This window comes from Mustela lutreola, chromosome 1 (assembly GCF_030435805.1).
Source record: "Mustela lutreola isolate mMusLut2 chromosome 1, mMusLut2.pri, whole genome shotgun sequence".
Lineage (NCBI taxonomy): Eukaryota > Metazoa > Chordata > Mammalia > Carnivora > Mustelidae > Mustela > Mustela lutreola.
In genome coordinates, this window is record NC_081290.1 from 280,011,040 (window position 1) to 280,027,627 (window position 16,588).

Consider the following 16,588-nt stretch of genomic DNA (forward strand, 5'->3'; position numbering starts at 1 on the left):
GCTATGTCAGGTGCTCAGCAAATGGAGGTTACTGGTAAGTCTGTTGGTTGATCTGACCTTGGTGGTCTTGCTTTACAAATGCAAGGAAAACTCACATGGCTGGGATACATTCAATTTCTCATTCATCCCACCAGCATGAACTGAACACCCCCTCAGTCTGCACTCTACTCCCGCCTCTAGGCTGGAAATAAAAACCTGTAGAGCCTACCTGGTGATTGCAGCCCACAGCTGTTTGAGTTGGCTCATGCTACGTTTGCGGGTCTGTTTTCGTTTTCTGGGTTTGGGGGTTTTTTTAGGGAAGTAGTTGCTTACATTTGAAGATAAGGATTTCACATCAACATCCAGACTCCTGACATCTCTTGAAAACATGGCCAGCCTGGCATCGCCAGCCAGGCGTGGCAACTGCTGGAGGGAGCAGGGGAGAGACCGCCTCCTTGTTGTGAGGCACGTGCTACCCGGTGCCCATGATGCCCGTCCAGCCCTTCCATTCATCTCCCTCGCCTCCTGGATTGTGAGTTCGTGCCCTTAATTGCAAGCTTCCTGAAAGCAAGGACTACTAGTGTTTTGTGGGTTTTTATGTTTTTGCTTTTGTTTTTGGTAATCTCTACACCCAACGTGGGGATCAAACTTACAACCTCCCGAGATCAAGCGTTGCCTGCTCTCCCAACTGAGCCAGCCATGCACCCCAAGGACCACTTGTGTCTGGTTTGACTTTGACTTTCTAGCCTCTAGCCAAGGCCCCAGCACACAGTGGGGCCCCAGTAATTGTTTGCTGTATGAATAAGAAGTCTCCTGGATGCATGCATTCCTTTGCTTCTAGCATTAAAATTGTGCAATGGTGACGTGCAGACTGGCACCCCGAGTGCCAGTCTGTACTATCCCACCACCTAAAGTCACCTGTATGCTCAGCGTCTTCGTAGTGACACTTGACCCACACCCACACTTGATTCCTCCTAGCAATCTCCTCTCCAAACGAGGGTATCAGTGCACACCTCACGGGCCCTGGGGAGACCGCACAAGATCAGGAAAGTCAAGCATGGCACCTGGCACTTACTTTTAGCATGTTATTAGCAGCACCTTTATCTCCAAGATAGAAAGAGTCTCCCCACTCTTTGTTAGAATTTATGGTTCAGGATTGTTTTTTTGGTTTGGTTTCCCCCCCCCCGCCCAGCCAAGCCCCAAGGAAGAGATCACAATAGAAATCTCTGTATTCTGTGAATTTTCTAAATCCCCTCCTCACAAACACTGATGGGGATAGAGATCTTATCAGAGAGGGTCATATGTCTTATCAGGTTCATTTAGCAACCCTCAGGGGCACGACTAAGGCAGATCACAGCACATATAACAAGCCACTCATGCTGGCCATTGCATGCTCAGAACCCGAGAAGAAAGCATGAGGTGGTTTGGGGTCCTCGGGCTGGTGGCCCTTTCAGAATGCTTAGTCACGTAAGTACAGGGACTGCGGTTGGTACCAGCTCTCTTTCTGGGCTCTTTCTTGCCTTCTTATTCTCCTGCCCATCCATGATAGTGGAGAGAATATGATGATTCCCAGACTATCTTAAAGTTCAAGTTTCCATTTATTGATCAGTAGCTTACTACGTGCACTGTGAGGTCCGGATGTCTTGAGGCAGGCCTGAAGGGTTGTACAGTTCCAGGAGTGCCAGTCATATATTATGAGCTGTGAGAAATGGCACCCCTTGGAATTGTTCAGTGTACAACCTGTGCAACTGTAGGCATGGTCCTGTCTAGGAAGCATTTCTCCTTCATTTGTCTCTAGGTCTTCTCTTTGCTCTCACTCCATTTTCATATGTATATGTCTCTTTGGATGTCTCTCTGCATGAAAAACTCTTATTTTTTCTAGTTTGAATCCTAGTTACTCTACCCTCTTAATTTCTCTAATTTATTCTCCATTGCCTCATAAACTCTCATTGCTTCATAAACTCTCTCTTCTGGTTGAGCCCTGAAAAAAGATCAACAGGGCTACAGGTAGGCCCAGTTTTGCCTCTAACAAGCAGCGTGACCATAGCCAAGTCACCGACTCTCTATAAAAAGAGGATGATGGAGGCGCCTGGGTAGCTCAGTGGGTTAAGCCGCTGCCTTCAGCTCAGGTCATGATCTCAGAGTCCTGGGATCCAGTCCCGCATCGGGCTCTCTGCTCAGCAGGGAGCCTGCTTCCCTCTCTCTCTCTCTCTGCCTGCCTCTCCATCTACTTGTGATTTCTCTCTGTCAAATAAATAAATAAAATCTTTAAAAAAAAAAAAAAAGAGGATGATGATTTCCATTCTACTTCCCTCCCACAGCTTCTTTGAGAAAGATACAGTAAGACGACAGTGGCAATACTGATGACTGCCATCGTCAGGAGCCAGGTGCATGATAGCCATCATTTTGCTTAACACCCCAAACATTCTATGTGAGGGGATTATTACCATTCCACCTTTTTGCAGGTGGAGAAACTGAGGCACAGAAAGGCCACATAGCTTATGCAAGATTATGCAATGGAAACCTGTATTCAAACCTAAGTTTATTGCCATAGTTTTTCCATTGTGTTGGGTGGCCTGCCCCAATAAGATGACATCCTAAAAATGTTTGGAAAATATGCGGTAGGATTACAGCATGAGAAGTAGCAGTTACATTGTAAATGAAGATCGCCACCTCTTATTTGTTTCTCTTTCCCCAATGCCGGCTTCAAGAATCCCTCTGACAAGGGTCAAGTCCATGCGAGAAAACCTCAGGGAGAAAGACAAGCTTCGCGATTACCTTGAGAAGCATCCTTACAACCTGGCCTACAAGTTTGTGGACTCTGCAGATCTGGACCAGGGGATATATTACGAACCCATGAGGAACTACCTGGATGTAAGTGTGGCAGGACGGGGGCAGGGACCAGGGCAGGGATGGCTCTCCAGAGAGCCCCCTAGGGCTCTGGCCAAGGGCTGGAGGTCATCTGGAGGTGGGAGCAGGGATGCTAGGGCTGGGGGTCCTGCAGGGAGAGACGCTGGAAAACAGAGACGGCATCCCCAGAGGAGAAGGCACTTCAACCCTCAACTCCTGGTCTATGGTGACCAGGTCCAGCCCCAAGGAAGACTCCGGCAAAAAAGTTATTGAGCGCCTACAGTTATCATTATTGTTAACAAAACTTCCCATCTCTTCTCCAAGAATGCATAGCCCAGCCGGAGAGACTAGCAGAACATAAGCGAAGGTCAAGGAAAAGGGCCACCTGCATGGTGCTGATGTTATGTTTTGAGTTTAAAAGAAGTGGCCTGGGGTGACCCAGGAGGGCTGCCTAGAGGAGGAAGCACTCAGGCTAGGCCAAGTGGGTGGAAAGGATTTAGAGAGCTGCAGGGGACACCGAAGAGCTTTTCAAATGGAGGCACTGGCCTGAGTAGAGGCTATAAGGTAGAGTGGTTGAAAGCTGATTTCAGGAGACACGGGACACCTGAGGGAGGCAGGCACCTGGGGGTCATCTGCCTTAACCATCCCTTCCCGGCCCCTGCAGCTGGCCTATGTCGGCACCATCAGCATTGGAACGCCCCCACAGGAGTTCAAGGTCATCTTTGACACAGGCTCGACGGACTTGTGGGTGCCCTCCATCTACTGCACCAGCCCTGCCTGCTGTGAGTGCCTGCTCCCCCATCTCGGGGTCCCCCTCACCCCGTCCTCTGTCCTTGGCAAGCTGACAGATGTTCACCTCCTGTGTCTGCAGCTAATCACAATGTCTTCAACCCTCTGCTGTCCTCCACGTTCCGGGCCTTGGGACGGCCCATCCACCTCCAGTACGGCACTGGGATGATGTCAGGATTTCTTGCTTATGACAACGTTCAGGTAACGTGGAAACCAGAGGCTAAGGAAGGCTGGCCTGGGGAACAATGAGGGCTAATAGGACCAAATGTAGGGTCAGGTGGGAGCACCTGTCTTTCCCAAAGTCCCCCAGCAGCTGGCTGCCTGCCCTGGGGCGCTGGGTCCCTAGGGAGATAGTGCCTCCCCCGACACATGGAATCCTAGAATAGTAACCCAGAGAGTGGGTCATCATGCAGGCGCCGCTTGGAGGGAGTGATTTGCAGCTCCTTTCCCCATGGTTAGCTCAAGGCTGATTTTCCTGGAAACACGGAGAGGTGCAGGAAAACTGCCCACTTTTTTTTTTTTTTTAAGATTTTATTACTTATTTGACACAGAGAGAAAGAGCACAAGCAGGGAGAGCAGGAGGCAGAGGGAGAGGAAGGGCTCCTTGCTGAGCAGGGAGCCCAAGGTGGGGCTCCAACCCAGGACCCTGGGATCAGGACCCGAGCTGAAGGCAGACACCCAACTAACTGAGCCACCCACACGCCCCAATGGCCCACTTTTATATTCTCAGACTGTGGCAGGCACGGTGCTGGGTGCTTTCATTGCCAGAACTTGTTTGATCCTGCACCAAACCGACGAGGCAGGCACTGTCACTGCCATCATGTGGATGGGCAAACCGAGGGACAGGGTCCCAAGGTCATGCACCTGCTAAGTGGCAGAGCGGGGGTGTGAAGCAGGACTCACACAGATGGAGGATGTTTTGGGGGAACAAGAAGAGCTGATGTGGGGTCTCTGGGTGTAGATGGGGGCTCCAGGCACTCAGGCAAAGAAGTAGGGACCACAGAAGGTGGGGGGCTTAAAAAATGGATCCTGACCCTTGAGGGCCTCTGAGACTCTAATAAAAGCTATAAGCTGCCTCCCCTAAAGTGCATGTACACACACACACACACACACCAGCGTATTTCCCAGGCCGAATTTTCATAAGCACTCTGCCGGCACGTGGTACAACAGGCTTCTCCTCTTGGGCAGATGAAGAATCCACATGAATTGCAATGGATTCACTCCACTTCTGTCATCAGACCACAGTCATGCCCAAAAGGAGACTATCCTCCTCTCTGTTCCTTGTGTCCTCAAGCAGAAACAATTTGGTCCCACTCTGAGTCTGCTTCCCCACCTGTAAGAGAGAGCCGATGTCAGCAGGAGGAGCAGGTGTGGGTTAAAATCCAGGGGTCCCAGCACGCAGAACCTGTGTCTCTGTTCTGGCTTGTCATAGCCAGCTGAGGTCCCCGAGGGCCTCCGTTCTTCTCCCTGCTATTAGTGGCATCTCCTAGCCCAACCCCGCTTTCCAAACCTTTCCCTGGTGACACCATCTTCTCCCACAGTTCGGGGGCCTCGTTGATGAATCTCAGGCATTTGGCCTGAGCCTGAGGGAACCCGGCAAGTTCATGGAATATGCAGTCTTTGACGGCATCCTGGGCCTGGGCTACCCCAGCCTTGGCCTCCAAGGGATCACCCCCGTCTTCGACAACCTGTGGAAACAAGGTCTCATTTCTGAGGAGCTCTTCGCCTTCTACTTGAGCAAGTAAGTCTGGGTGGGATGAGTTCTTTGTCCAAATCAGCCGTAAGATGCTTCCAGTCACATGAAAAATTGGAAACTACTTGATCTTGAAGTTTCTGGAGAGATAGCCTCATCTAGCAGGGAGCAAACTATGGCGGCGGCGGGGGGGGGGGGGGGGGGGAGGGGCCTCTGGCCCGCCCCCTGTTTTTGTAAATAAAGTTTTATTGAGAGGTAACCGCACTCATTCATTTCCATCTGGTCTGTGGCTGTTTCCATCTCGTCCACAACGGCGGCATGAAACAGTCACAAGAGCTATCCTCTGGCAGCAAAGCCTAAAATCATGGCGATCTGGCCCTTCACAAGTAAACTCTGCTGATCCCTGCAATCTAAGTCCCTCATTTGACCAATGGGGGAAACAAGGCTCAGAGGGGAGATTTGCACAAGACTGCCCAGGAAGGGGACTATCCACGGGCTGTAGCAAAGGCCTATCTGGGCCGAGGCCTCTGGAATGGGAGAGAGCCAGGCTACAGAGCAGTCCCAGGCAGAGGGAAAAACCTGTGCCATGGTCAGAAGGAGCACCTAAGGCCCAGCGAGGGAGCCAGTGGGGCTGGAGCACTGGGGAGGAAGGAGTGGAAATGGAGCCTGGCAGGGAGACAGGGGCAAGGTTCCCCTGAGGTTCTGCACCCACCCCCCACACTAACATCTTAGGACGCTCCCAAGAGCTGCTACATAATTTGCAGGAACCGTGCAAAATGAAAATAGGAGGCCCCTTGTTTTACAAGTATTAGGAATTTCAAAGAAGGGACAGCAGAGAGGTGGGGCTGTGCAGCCCGCACCCTGTGTGAGCCTAGACACTCGGCTTTGCTGAAAGAGGACAGGCCAGACCTCTCTGGCTGACGCGGCCCCTGACCACAGAGCCAAGTGCTCTGATCGCCGAAGGGGACTGGCAGAGGGGGTGGTCAGAGCCAGCCCAGGTTCGGACTCAGCTTCACCCTCTACTAGCCAGACCTCTGCCCCGCCGTGCTGCAACCTTCCTGTCTGTAGAATAGACAGCAGAGGAGAGCCTACCCTATGGGGCTTTGTGACGTGTGAGCCATGAGAGGCGCCCCCTTGGACGGTGCCTGGTGTGTTGCTAAGCTTGAAAAAAGCTACCACCCCCCAGTTATTCTCCCCTCACAATGAGCCCTTTCCCACTGCCCCCCTCAGAAAGGAGGAAGAGGGCAGCATGGTGATGTTCGGTGGTGTGAACCACTCCTACTACAGTGGAGACCTCAACTGGGTGCCCGTCTCCAGACCCCTCTACTGGCAGTTAACCATGGACAGGTAAGCCTGCCCTCTGAGGGCAGCCCCAGGTCATGCCCGCACACATGCACACAGAAACACACACACACACATACATCACCCACAGGTTCTGATAGCCCTGCGCCTACTGACAAGTTCCAGATACCAGCAGACAAAAGCTTAAAATGCCCTTTGGAAGCTTCCATTGCCCGAGTCCTGCCCCTGGCATCTGCGCTGGGAACTGGTGGAGAGCAGCCGGTGGCCCCCTTCCTGTCATTCTGAGCACCTGCTCAGAGAACCTCCATCTTCACTGCGTGGGCCCCATAACGAGCCAGACACCAGAGAGGGGTCTCTCATCCCTCCCTCACTTACTGGTTCATTCATTCATTCAACAAAAATATGTCGAGAGGTGTTAAGGACAGAAACTGCTCCTACAGCGCTTGCCATCTAGCAGGGCAGATGTACCTGAAACAAGTCAGACAAACAGTGAATTACCATTTTGATACATGCCAGAAATGAGTAAAAGTATGCCGAGGTGACTGAGAAAGGAGGCTGACTGAGTCTGGGGGAAAGGCTTCCCTAAAAAAAGTGACAGTGAAGCTGGAACCTGGAAGAAGAGGAGAAATTAGCCAGACAAAGGGAGTGAGGATGGTTCTAGAAAGGGGTACCAGCATATGCAAAGGCCCTGAGGCACAAGAGAGCTTGGGACATTCAAGAACTGAAGGAAGTCCAAGGTCAGTATGATCAGAGCAAAGGGAAACAGCTGGCAAGCATGTGCTGAAGGACTGTTCTGGAGATAGCCAGGGAGAGTGCAGTAGTGACAGGAGCCCCCAGTGTGATCCTGATACCTAATTTATCCCCCTGTCTCTCAGCATCTCCATGAACGGGAAGGTTATTGCTTGTGATGGTGGCTGTGAGGCCATTATTGACACCGGAACCTCGTTGCTGATCGGCCCACCTGACGTTGTCTTCAACATCCAGAAGATCATTGATGCCGAGCAGTCCTACAGTGGCGAGGTGATGGGTCATGCCACAGGGACACTCTGGGGCTCTCCAGATATGGAAGAATTGGCTGGGCCAAACTTCTCTCTCCCTCTTTCTCTGACAGTACATGATTAACTGTACCGCCATCAACACTCTGCCTGACATCGTCTTCACCATCAACGGCGTCGACTACCCAGTGCCAGCCAGTGCCTACATCCGGGAGGTAAGGACACAACCCTGGGGTCTGGTCCTCAAATCTGGGACTTGCAGGAATGTGGCACAGCAGCAGGGGGGAAGACGCCCCCCCTGGAGGCCAAGCCACACCATTGCAGATGCTGCTAGGTGGCCACGAAGGGCCTCCCTGAGGCTGGGAAGGCTGCTTAGAGAGGGGCTGAGCACAGTCTTAGGGAGCAGGTCAGAGGGAGGAGAGAAGGAATGGCATTCTCCGCAGAGGGGAACAGCCCAGCCTGAGTCACAGGAAAGACACAGCGGAGAGTGAGGGGAGCCGCAGGCAGTTCTGGTTCCTGGCTGCCCCCCGCCGCCCCGCACTTCTGCAGCTGCTGAGACAGCCACGTGGCTCCCGGGAAGGGAGGACGATGGAGCGGAGAAGGGCTGGCGCTGAAGGCGGGCAGCAGGTGAGGGCTCGGGCTGACCGGTGACTTTCCGTCTCCTCCAGGATCACCAGGGCACCTGCTACAGCAACTTTGATGAAGGCACAGGCGGCCTCTTGCTCTCGGACTCCTGGATTCTGGGTGATGTCTTCCTGAGGCTGTATTTTACCGTCTTCGATCGCGCCAACAACACGATTGGCTTGGCTCCGGCCGTGTAAATGCAGGCGCTGCTTCAGGACGCAGCCACGCCCGCCCCGCACACGCGCGCGTGTGTGCACACACACGCACTCACTCGGCGCATTCCTGCCCCAGGGCCAGCCGGAGCTCCGTCTGGGGCTCTGCAAAGCCCGCTCTCAGAAGAGAATAAAAGACCTCATTTTCCATAGTGCTGACGTGAACGAGCGCCTCTCTTTGGATCGGGGTGGGGGTTGCATCGGAATCGGGCACGACTCCAAATCTAGCGGGGACCGCCCGTGAGGGGAGCCCAGCGCCAGCTGGGGGAGCTACCGGAAGGCTCCTGGGGACCCAGGATGCAAGAGCCAGAGCAGGTCCACAGGGCTCGGTGACCCAGGAAATCAAAACCATCTGCTCATTCTTTCTCTCCCTTCCTCTTTCCCTTCTGTCATCTTTCATCCTCTTCGCCCTGCGAGTTTCTTTCCTCAGTCTTCTACGAGCGGTGAAAGACCTCACTCCTGCCCGCCTCGGGGATTTCTAGCCTTAAGGGATGCAAAGCCAAAGGAAGAAACCCTGGAGGGCAGCTTAGTATCAGGGAAGGCTCTGATTGGTCCAACTCGGGTCATGTGTCCAGCCCTCGCCCAGCCCTTGAGGGCTGGACCTGGGGTACTCTGATTGGCTCTTCTTGGTCATGTGGCCTCACCGGGAATGTGGGCGTGATTGACAGTTTCTGACCCAACCACCGGGCCCTGTGAGCTGAGGAGGGATAGTCCCTAAAAGAAGGGGCAGACGTGTGGTGTAGACGGATGGTCAAGTTCGTGACTACGTCCCCAGCAGCCACCACCTCCACATTTAGAGGCATGGTAAAGGATCCTAAAAATAGATTCTATTCTGCTGACCGCAAAAGGCCGGCTGGCTGTGGCCTTGCGCTGCAGAGGGTCTCTGAGTGACGCCCTTCAAACTCGGATGGTTCCACTCTGGCCCCCCCATGCAAGGCAGGCAAAGGACTCCTGCCACCAACTCGCTGCCACCCACACCCACGGTGTCCTTTCCAGTCCTGCTTCCCAAGGCCTGGACCCACGTGGACGCCTGAGCCCTCCCCACCCCCTCGGAAGCCCAGCAGAGCCCTTCCCTTGCCTTCTGAGACTGTCCTGGGGAGACTTGACTCCATGCCAAAGGGGACCCGGGGTGCACAGAGCCTTCAGCCTCCCAGAGCATGCCAGCCTGAGCCTCCTCCAGGCACACGGCCATCACACCACTTGGTGTGAGCTGCCATGGTCTGGGAAGTTCGGGGTGAAGGCATCACTTCCTACCACCTGGAGACCTCAGGTGGAGGCGCAGGATGGGGACAGCAGGAGTCCTAAGGCAGAGGGAGGGAGGGAGGCCCAGACTGAGGAAGGCATCAAAGGTAGAAAACAACACCCTGTCCCAGCCCTTCGTGCTGCCATTATTCCAGTGGGACAGACATCAGTGACAGTGATGTTTCTTCCTCCTGCATCCTTTCCTTTGCCACACATTTACTGAGCACCTACTATGTGCCAGACCCTGTCGGGGACCCCTGGATAAAAGGCCAAGGTAGAGACAAATGAGAACGCCCACCCATGAGGGCCAGTGGGGGAACAATAGAGGTGGTAGTAGGAGACTGGAGGACTGATGGGCTTTCTCTCGCAGAGCCAGGATAAGGGTTGTGGGGGTTGGCATTGACCTCAGTCTTGCCGCCCGAGCCAGAAACAGCCCCAAGCCCTGCAATGACCACCCGTAGGAGATCCGCTGTGTGTCCAGTTACAGCTCAGCCTCTTCGGAAGGGCAGAGGGATATGATCACGTGCAGGGAAGCCAAAAGAGGACTAGATGCCGAGCTGATGGAGGGTAAGTCCAGAATCGGTCATGTTTTCAAACAATAAAAATCTAAAATTTAATGAAGACTCCGTGGTATACAGTTTGTAACCTCATTTTCCAAGTGGGTCTTCATGGAATCATTGGCCACTGCTCTCTTGGTCAGAAGCCACCCATAAGAGCAAAAATAATAGGTCCAGTTAATTGCCTGTGCTCACTGTCACCCCGCGAGCCCCTGCGAGGCAGGAAATGTCATCCTGAAAATTGTACAGATGAGGAGGATGTCCGAGCTCCTGGCTCCAGCTCCCAGGGACAGACACATAGGAGGCCTCAGGAAAGACACGTTGAATAAAGGAATAGATGAATCAGGTAGTGTTCCCACTAGCCCATGCTGCTGCATCCACAGCGGGAGACGTGTGGCATCAGCGTGGCTTACTGCCATTACTTCAACCATAAAAGGCGGGGCTTTGCTCCGCTGGACGAGTCCAAGCTCAAAGCTGGAGCTGGTGCCTTTTAATGAACCGAACGTTCGTCGGTGCTCTGTATGTGTAGCCTGTGCCACCAACATGGGCATAAATTCTGATCTTCAAAGTGAAAATCCCCTCCTCTCCCCACTCCCCCCCCCCCCCCGGCGGCCTCCACCAACTGCATCCGCCCCCCAAGGGACTTACAGAGCCTTTGGTGAGAGAGGATGGAGAGAAAAAGGACAAAGATTGCCCTTGAACACTTCTTGTAAGAATGTAAATTGGTACCATCTTTTTAGAGATGATTTGTCCTTAAAATAAAAGGGGGGGTAGCTAAGCGTTATTGTATGAAAGAGAAAGGCTTCCGACAGAGAAAAGACGATGGGTTTGCTGGAACAAATAAATCCAGTCCCTTGGAAAATCCATCCCGGAACAGACTGTGACGTGCTGACACCTAGTGGCCAAAGTGGATATTGCACACGCACGCTTCCAGGTCACTGTCGGACCTGTCTGTGCAGGTCCCTCTACTTACTTGAGTGGCTCTTTGGCAACATGAAACCATTATCACATCCACTCTCTCACCTTTAGAACTGCTAATCCCTGTGCATACTTAGACAATATATTCCAGATTTTACATATATAAATGTATTTTTATTTTTATTTATATATTACTAAAAATTATGTATTAGCTATGCATATTTTCCCAGGGAAGCTATACTAATAAAAGTTGGAAACTGACGTATAAAGAAACATGTACCCACGGGATGCCTGGGTGGCTCAGTCGTTAAGCGTCTGCTTTCACCTCAGGTCATGATCCCGGGGTCCTGATCTGAAGTCCCGCATCCGGCTCCCAGCTCAGCAGGAAAGCCTGCTTCTCCCTCTCCCACTCCCCCTGCTTGTGTTCCCTCTCTCGCTGTCTCTCTCTCTCTCTTTCTGCATCAAATAAAAAACTAAAATCCTAAAAAGAAAAAAAAAAAAAAGAAAGAAGCATGCAGCCGGAATCATGGGTCCCTCCTCCCCTACCATCTTCAGGTGTGTACTCCACCTCCTGGCGGGGCAGGGTTGGGGGCGCTTCACTGGCACCTGTCTCTACAGTGTCAACTCTGGCTGACACTCCCTGTCCCCTTCCTTGTTCTCGCTTCCCTCCAATATCACCATGTGACACGCAATATAACGTATTTATTTCTCTGTCATCTTCCCTGGAGTGGAATTTTGTGAGAGAAGCATTTGGGTCTATCTTGTTCCTTGATAGATCCCCGGTGCCTAAGTTAGGGCTCGGGACATGCGAGATGCTCCATGTATATTCTGGGATAAATGTTAAAAACGTGAAAGAAGACCACATCGTCAGGTGCCTGGGTGGCTCAGTGGGTTAGGCCACTGCCTTCGGCTCAGGTCGTGATCGAAGGGTCCTGGGATCGAGTGCCGAACCAGGCTTGCTGCTCAGCAGGGAGTCTGCTCCCCCCCCCCCACTCTCTCTGCCTGCCTCCCTGCCTACTTGTGATCTCTCTCTGTGTCAACTAAATAAATAAAATGTTTTTAAAAAAAGAAAAGAAAACCACATCATTGATTCACGCGGAGTACAACTCTGCAGAACCAGGAAGTGGGCACGTTGCCAACTGTTACCAGTTGGCTTGGGCTGCCATGACGAATAGCGTGGGCTGGGGGTGGGGAGGACTCACACAACAGAAATTCATTTTCTCACAGTCTTAGAGGCTGGAAGTCTGAGGTTAAGGTGGCAGCAGTGTTGTTTCTTCCCAAGCCTCTCTGCTTGGCTTGTAGGTGGCCACCTTCTTCTGGTATCTTCCTATGGTCTTCCCCCTGTGTGTGTCTGGGTCTTAATCTCCTCTTTTTTATTTTTTAAGATTGATTGATTTATTTGAGAGAGATAGAGAGCATGAGCAGGGTGAGGGGCAGAGGGAGAGAAAGAGAGGATCCCACACAGATTCCCCTCTGAATGCAGTACCCCACAATGGGCTCGACCTCACGACCCATGCGATCATGATCTGAGCTGAAACCAAGAGTCGGACGCTACACGGACTGAGCCACGCAGGTGCCCCTAATCTCCTCTTCTTATAAGGACACAGTCAGATCAGATGAGGGCCACCCGTATGTCCTGATTTCACCTTTTTTTAAAAGATTTTATTTATTTACTTGACAGAGAGATCACAAGTAGGCAGAGAGGCAGGCAGAGAGAGAGGGGGGAAGCAGGCTCCCTGCTGAGCAGAGTGCTCAAGGTGGGGCTCAATCCCAGGACCCTGAGATCATGACCTGAGCCAAGGGCAGAGACTTAACCAACTGACCCACTGAGGTGCCCCAGTCCTGATTTCATCTAAATCACGTCTTTAAGTACTCTGACTCCAAATACAGTCACATTCAACAATTCTAGGGACGAGGACTTCAAACACATGAAAACACTAGGGGAGGGGGAAATCATTCAGCCCACTACACAGATAAACACAAAAGCTGCTGGGTTGTGTCAAAAAAAAATACAGGAGTCGGCTGAAAGGGGCTCCAGGGGCCAAGCCCAAAACAATCAAGCATGAAAAGTAAGAAAACTAATACCGGATTTAACTCACCGAATAAAATAAGAATCTCTGAGTTCATACTGATCAATAAATACAAAGAGATCCATGAATGCATAGGGTGAGGGACAGCTCGTCGCCACCATAGGCTGCCAATCGAACAATGTCAACGAAAATTTTCACTCTGCAGCCATCACTTTAATGATCAGTTCACGCACCAACCTGAAGGGTTGCTTCGACTTGGGTGAAGGTCTCACAGGGAGCAGCCTATTTGCACAGTCACAGAGCACCTCCCTACAGAACACCTTAGTAATCCCAGTGCCAGAACCACATGGACGATCTGGACAGCAGGTGCCACCCTTAACCACGTCACCAAAGTCAGCAGCACCCAGCATGAGACAGATGAACCCCCAGTGCCCCCGTGACATTCCTGAAGAAAAAAAAAAAAAAAAACAGAACCTGGATCTAAAAGTAAGAGTACCTCAAACAAACCCAAATCCAGGTACATTCTGCAAAACCAGCCAGTGCTCTTCAAAACTGTCCGTGTCAAGAACAACAAAAGGCAGGCCAAGGGGCTATTCCAGACTGAAGGGACGTGAAGAGACCAGGCAACCAAAAATAAGGCACGGTCTTGGATTGAAAGCTGGGTCAGGAGAGAAAAAAAAAAATCACTGAAATGGGACAATCTTAGGACAGCCGGTGAATTTGAATACACACTGTGTGTCAGGTTGTGTTAGGCTCGTGTCAATGTTAAATTTCCTCAATATGATCATTGCGTTGTGGTTATGTAAGCCAATGTCTTTGTTCTTTGGAGATACGCACTAAAGATTTAGGAGTGAAGGGCCATGATGTCTGCAACTGACTCAAACTATTTAACCAAAATTATGCTCCGTGTGTGTGTGTGTGTGTGTGTGTGTGTGCGCACTCGCGCACGTGTGTATAGACAGAGCAAAAATGGAAAAACGTTAATAACGGGGGAACCTGGGTGAAGTATATATGGGAATTTGCGGCACTAGCCTGGCAAATCTGGACATCTGAGATATTTTCAAAATAAAAAGTTTTGAAATTTGCAAATGGTTTCATGCTTGGCGCCAGGGGCGAGACAGCCCCAGGGCTGCAGGGAGGGATGGTGGCTTACCTGAGCCAGCCCTGGGACAGAGAACAGCTTCCTGCTGAGAAGGGTGACTGGTGAGGCAGGCACACCAGCAGGGGGATTTTCAAGCCTCCAGGCAGACCCCGAAGCCTCCTCTACCTGTCCTAGTGATCATAAGATTCTTACAGAGGGTCTGTCGGGATGCCTAGCCATTCGCCCAATGTCTACTCTGTGCCAGTTTCAACTGCCTGTAAAAAGTTGATTCTCCCTGGGAATCTTAGGCTACTCTCCTTAAGACCGTTCAAATGCCTCCTCCTCCATGACGACCTCCCAGATGCTCCCTGAAACTGAGCTCTTTTTTCTAAATGGTCTATAGCACCTTGTCTCTTTTCGGTATCCTGCTCTACTTAAGTATTACGATCATTTTCTGCCTATTATTTTAGTAATGTAAGTCTGGGTCTTATGCCTCCCACTCAGATGTGAACCGAGTGGAGGCAAAATTCATGGCTACTTTGTCTCCCGCAGGCCTAATGCCCAGCACGCGGAATGAATGAGGAGATGGACCAGGCCAAGGACTCATGGGGTATCTGGGGGCTCAGGGACCAGTCCAAGGTGGGCAATGCAAAGCAGGAAGAGGGTCTAGAAAGATGGCAGAGGTTTCTCAGGCATTCACGGCCTCACCGTGCCCCGCTAGGCCAAGGCAGGAAGGCCCGCGCGCTCCTGCCACAGGTCACCAGGCTGGATGCTCCGGCTGCTTCAAGAACAGCTTTTCTCATCAGGAGCCGGAGGCCCAGGTCAAGGGTTTTAAATACCCTCCGGCCACTTCCCCAGCTCCTTCCACTGTAACCAAACATGATAAAGTCCCAGGTCCGAAGCCGAGACCCAGGTCACCACCAGAAAGAACAGGGCCTCGATCAGATCAGATTGGATCAGAACAGACACGGAGGATCGGGTCCAGAGGTGTGCTCACCAGGGAGCTACGTGGCGTTCGGAGGATAAAAGAGCTGGTGCCCTGTGGGGCAAGACTCATTATCAGCAACCTTGACCTCTGTTCCCAGCAGGAGTTCACCTCAGGCCACGAGGCAGCTCCAGCTCCCAGGAGGCACCCTGAGGTAGAATGGGAGAGACGGTGAGGGGCAGAGGGGCTTTCTGAGAATCCCTCTGTCCCTCTGCGGGACTTCAGGCCAGCTCCTTGGTTATGCTCCAGTTCCCAAGAATTTTCCATACCCTTGTTAACATCTCTATCCTCTGCCACCCCACCCCCAGGCTCCAAACATGGCCTTGTCTGCTTCCAGTTAACCCTTGTTCTGCCCGTTTCCGAACGCCTGTCTCCCCCAAGCCCTTCTCTTGCATTTTACCCAAAGCTGAGCTGGAGGCTCCAGACCAGGCTTCTGCCTTCCAAGGATTCTGCGTGAGCACGTCCCTACCACCCCCACCCCAGAAGGACTGTCTCCTTTCTGCCTTCTGACTGTGCTCAAGAGCCTGGACCACCGTGCCCAGTGTCCACAGACTTAGGGCTGTCAGGGTCCCCATGCTCCGGGCCCCTGAAAGCCAGCGGGCTCCTGCTGCTCTCGGCCAACTCACCACTCATTCGTGCTTTCATTCACTTGATCTACACGGGATGTCGATTCTGCACCAACTACCAGTGGCATCCCAGCTTCTGCTTACATACCTCCCCTGGGGCAGAGCTCATTACCTCCATGCTCCTTATCCATAGTCAACAACTCCATTTGCTTGAGTAGAACTTCTCCCCCTGACTGGGCCCCAGGGATGAACTGTGGGAGTTCTGAAATTGGGGGTCTGTCTGGGTGTGTGTCTTCTCAGGAAAGTGGCAGTAAATGCTTACAAGGCTAGGCTCAGACTCCAGACAACCCGGGTTTGAACCTCAGCTCTGCCCCCCCCGCCAGCTGTGAACTTCTGTAACCTTGAACCTGTCACTGGACCTCAGCATCCTACCAGTAAGACATGCAGAGCGGGGAGCCCTTACTCGCAGGGTTGCTGAGATGAGACTTAATTCCCGTCACACACTTGCTTTTATACCTGTCAGCCATTATCACGCTCATAGGTGTCTATGCCTTACTGTCACTGGCCCTGATCTGCCTCTTGGTCCCAGGGGCTGACCTGGGTGGGAGGGGCTTTGTTCCACCTGCCCCACGGGAGGTGAACAGCGCCGGATGAGTGTCCTATCTCCCACGAGCCATTTGCCAGCCCTCCTAGGTCTGGAAACCAAACCAAACCATTTAGAAATACACTTTCTTTTTTTTTTTAAGATTTTATTTATTTATTTGT

At 52.2% G+C, this 16,588-nt stretch overlaps 1 protein-coding gene and 1 long non-coding RNA gene across 2 annotated transcripts; one reads left to right on the forward strand and one right to left on the reverse strand.

The window, feature by feature from the left end:
* The first annotated feature begins 1,393 nt into the window (after positions 1 to 1,393).
* LOC131813472 (pepsin F-like) lies at positions 1,394 to 8,972 on the forward strand. Its single transcript, XM_059143763.1, has 9 exons — positions 1,394 to 1,446; positions 2,691 to 2,853; positions 3,494 to 3,611; positions 3,701 to 3,819; positions 5,160 to 5,359; positions 6,542 to 6,658; positions 7,489 to 7,633; positions 7,725 to 7,823; positions 8,277 to 8,972. Exons 1-9 carry the CDS (start codon positions 1,394 to 1,396, stop codon positions 8,427 to 8,429), a joined length of 1,167 nt encoding a protein of 388 aa, XP_058999746.1. The 3' UTR covers positions 8,430 to 8,972.
* LOC131813480 (uncharacterized) lies at positions 4,153 to 7,549 on the reverse strand. The gene is made up of 3 exons (XR_009346838.1): positions 7,465 to 7,549; positions 6,989 to 7,081; positions 4,153 to 4,951 (listed from the first exon to the last, which is right to left on the reverse strand). It is a non-coding gene; the product is annotated as an uncharacterized LOC131813480 (long non-coding RNA).
* Positions 8,973 to 16,588: the final 7,616 nt, after the last annotated feature.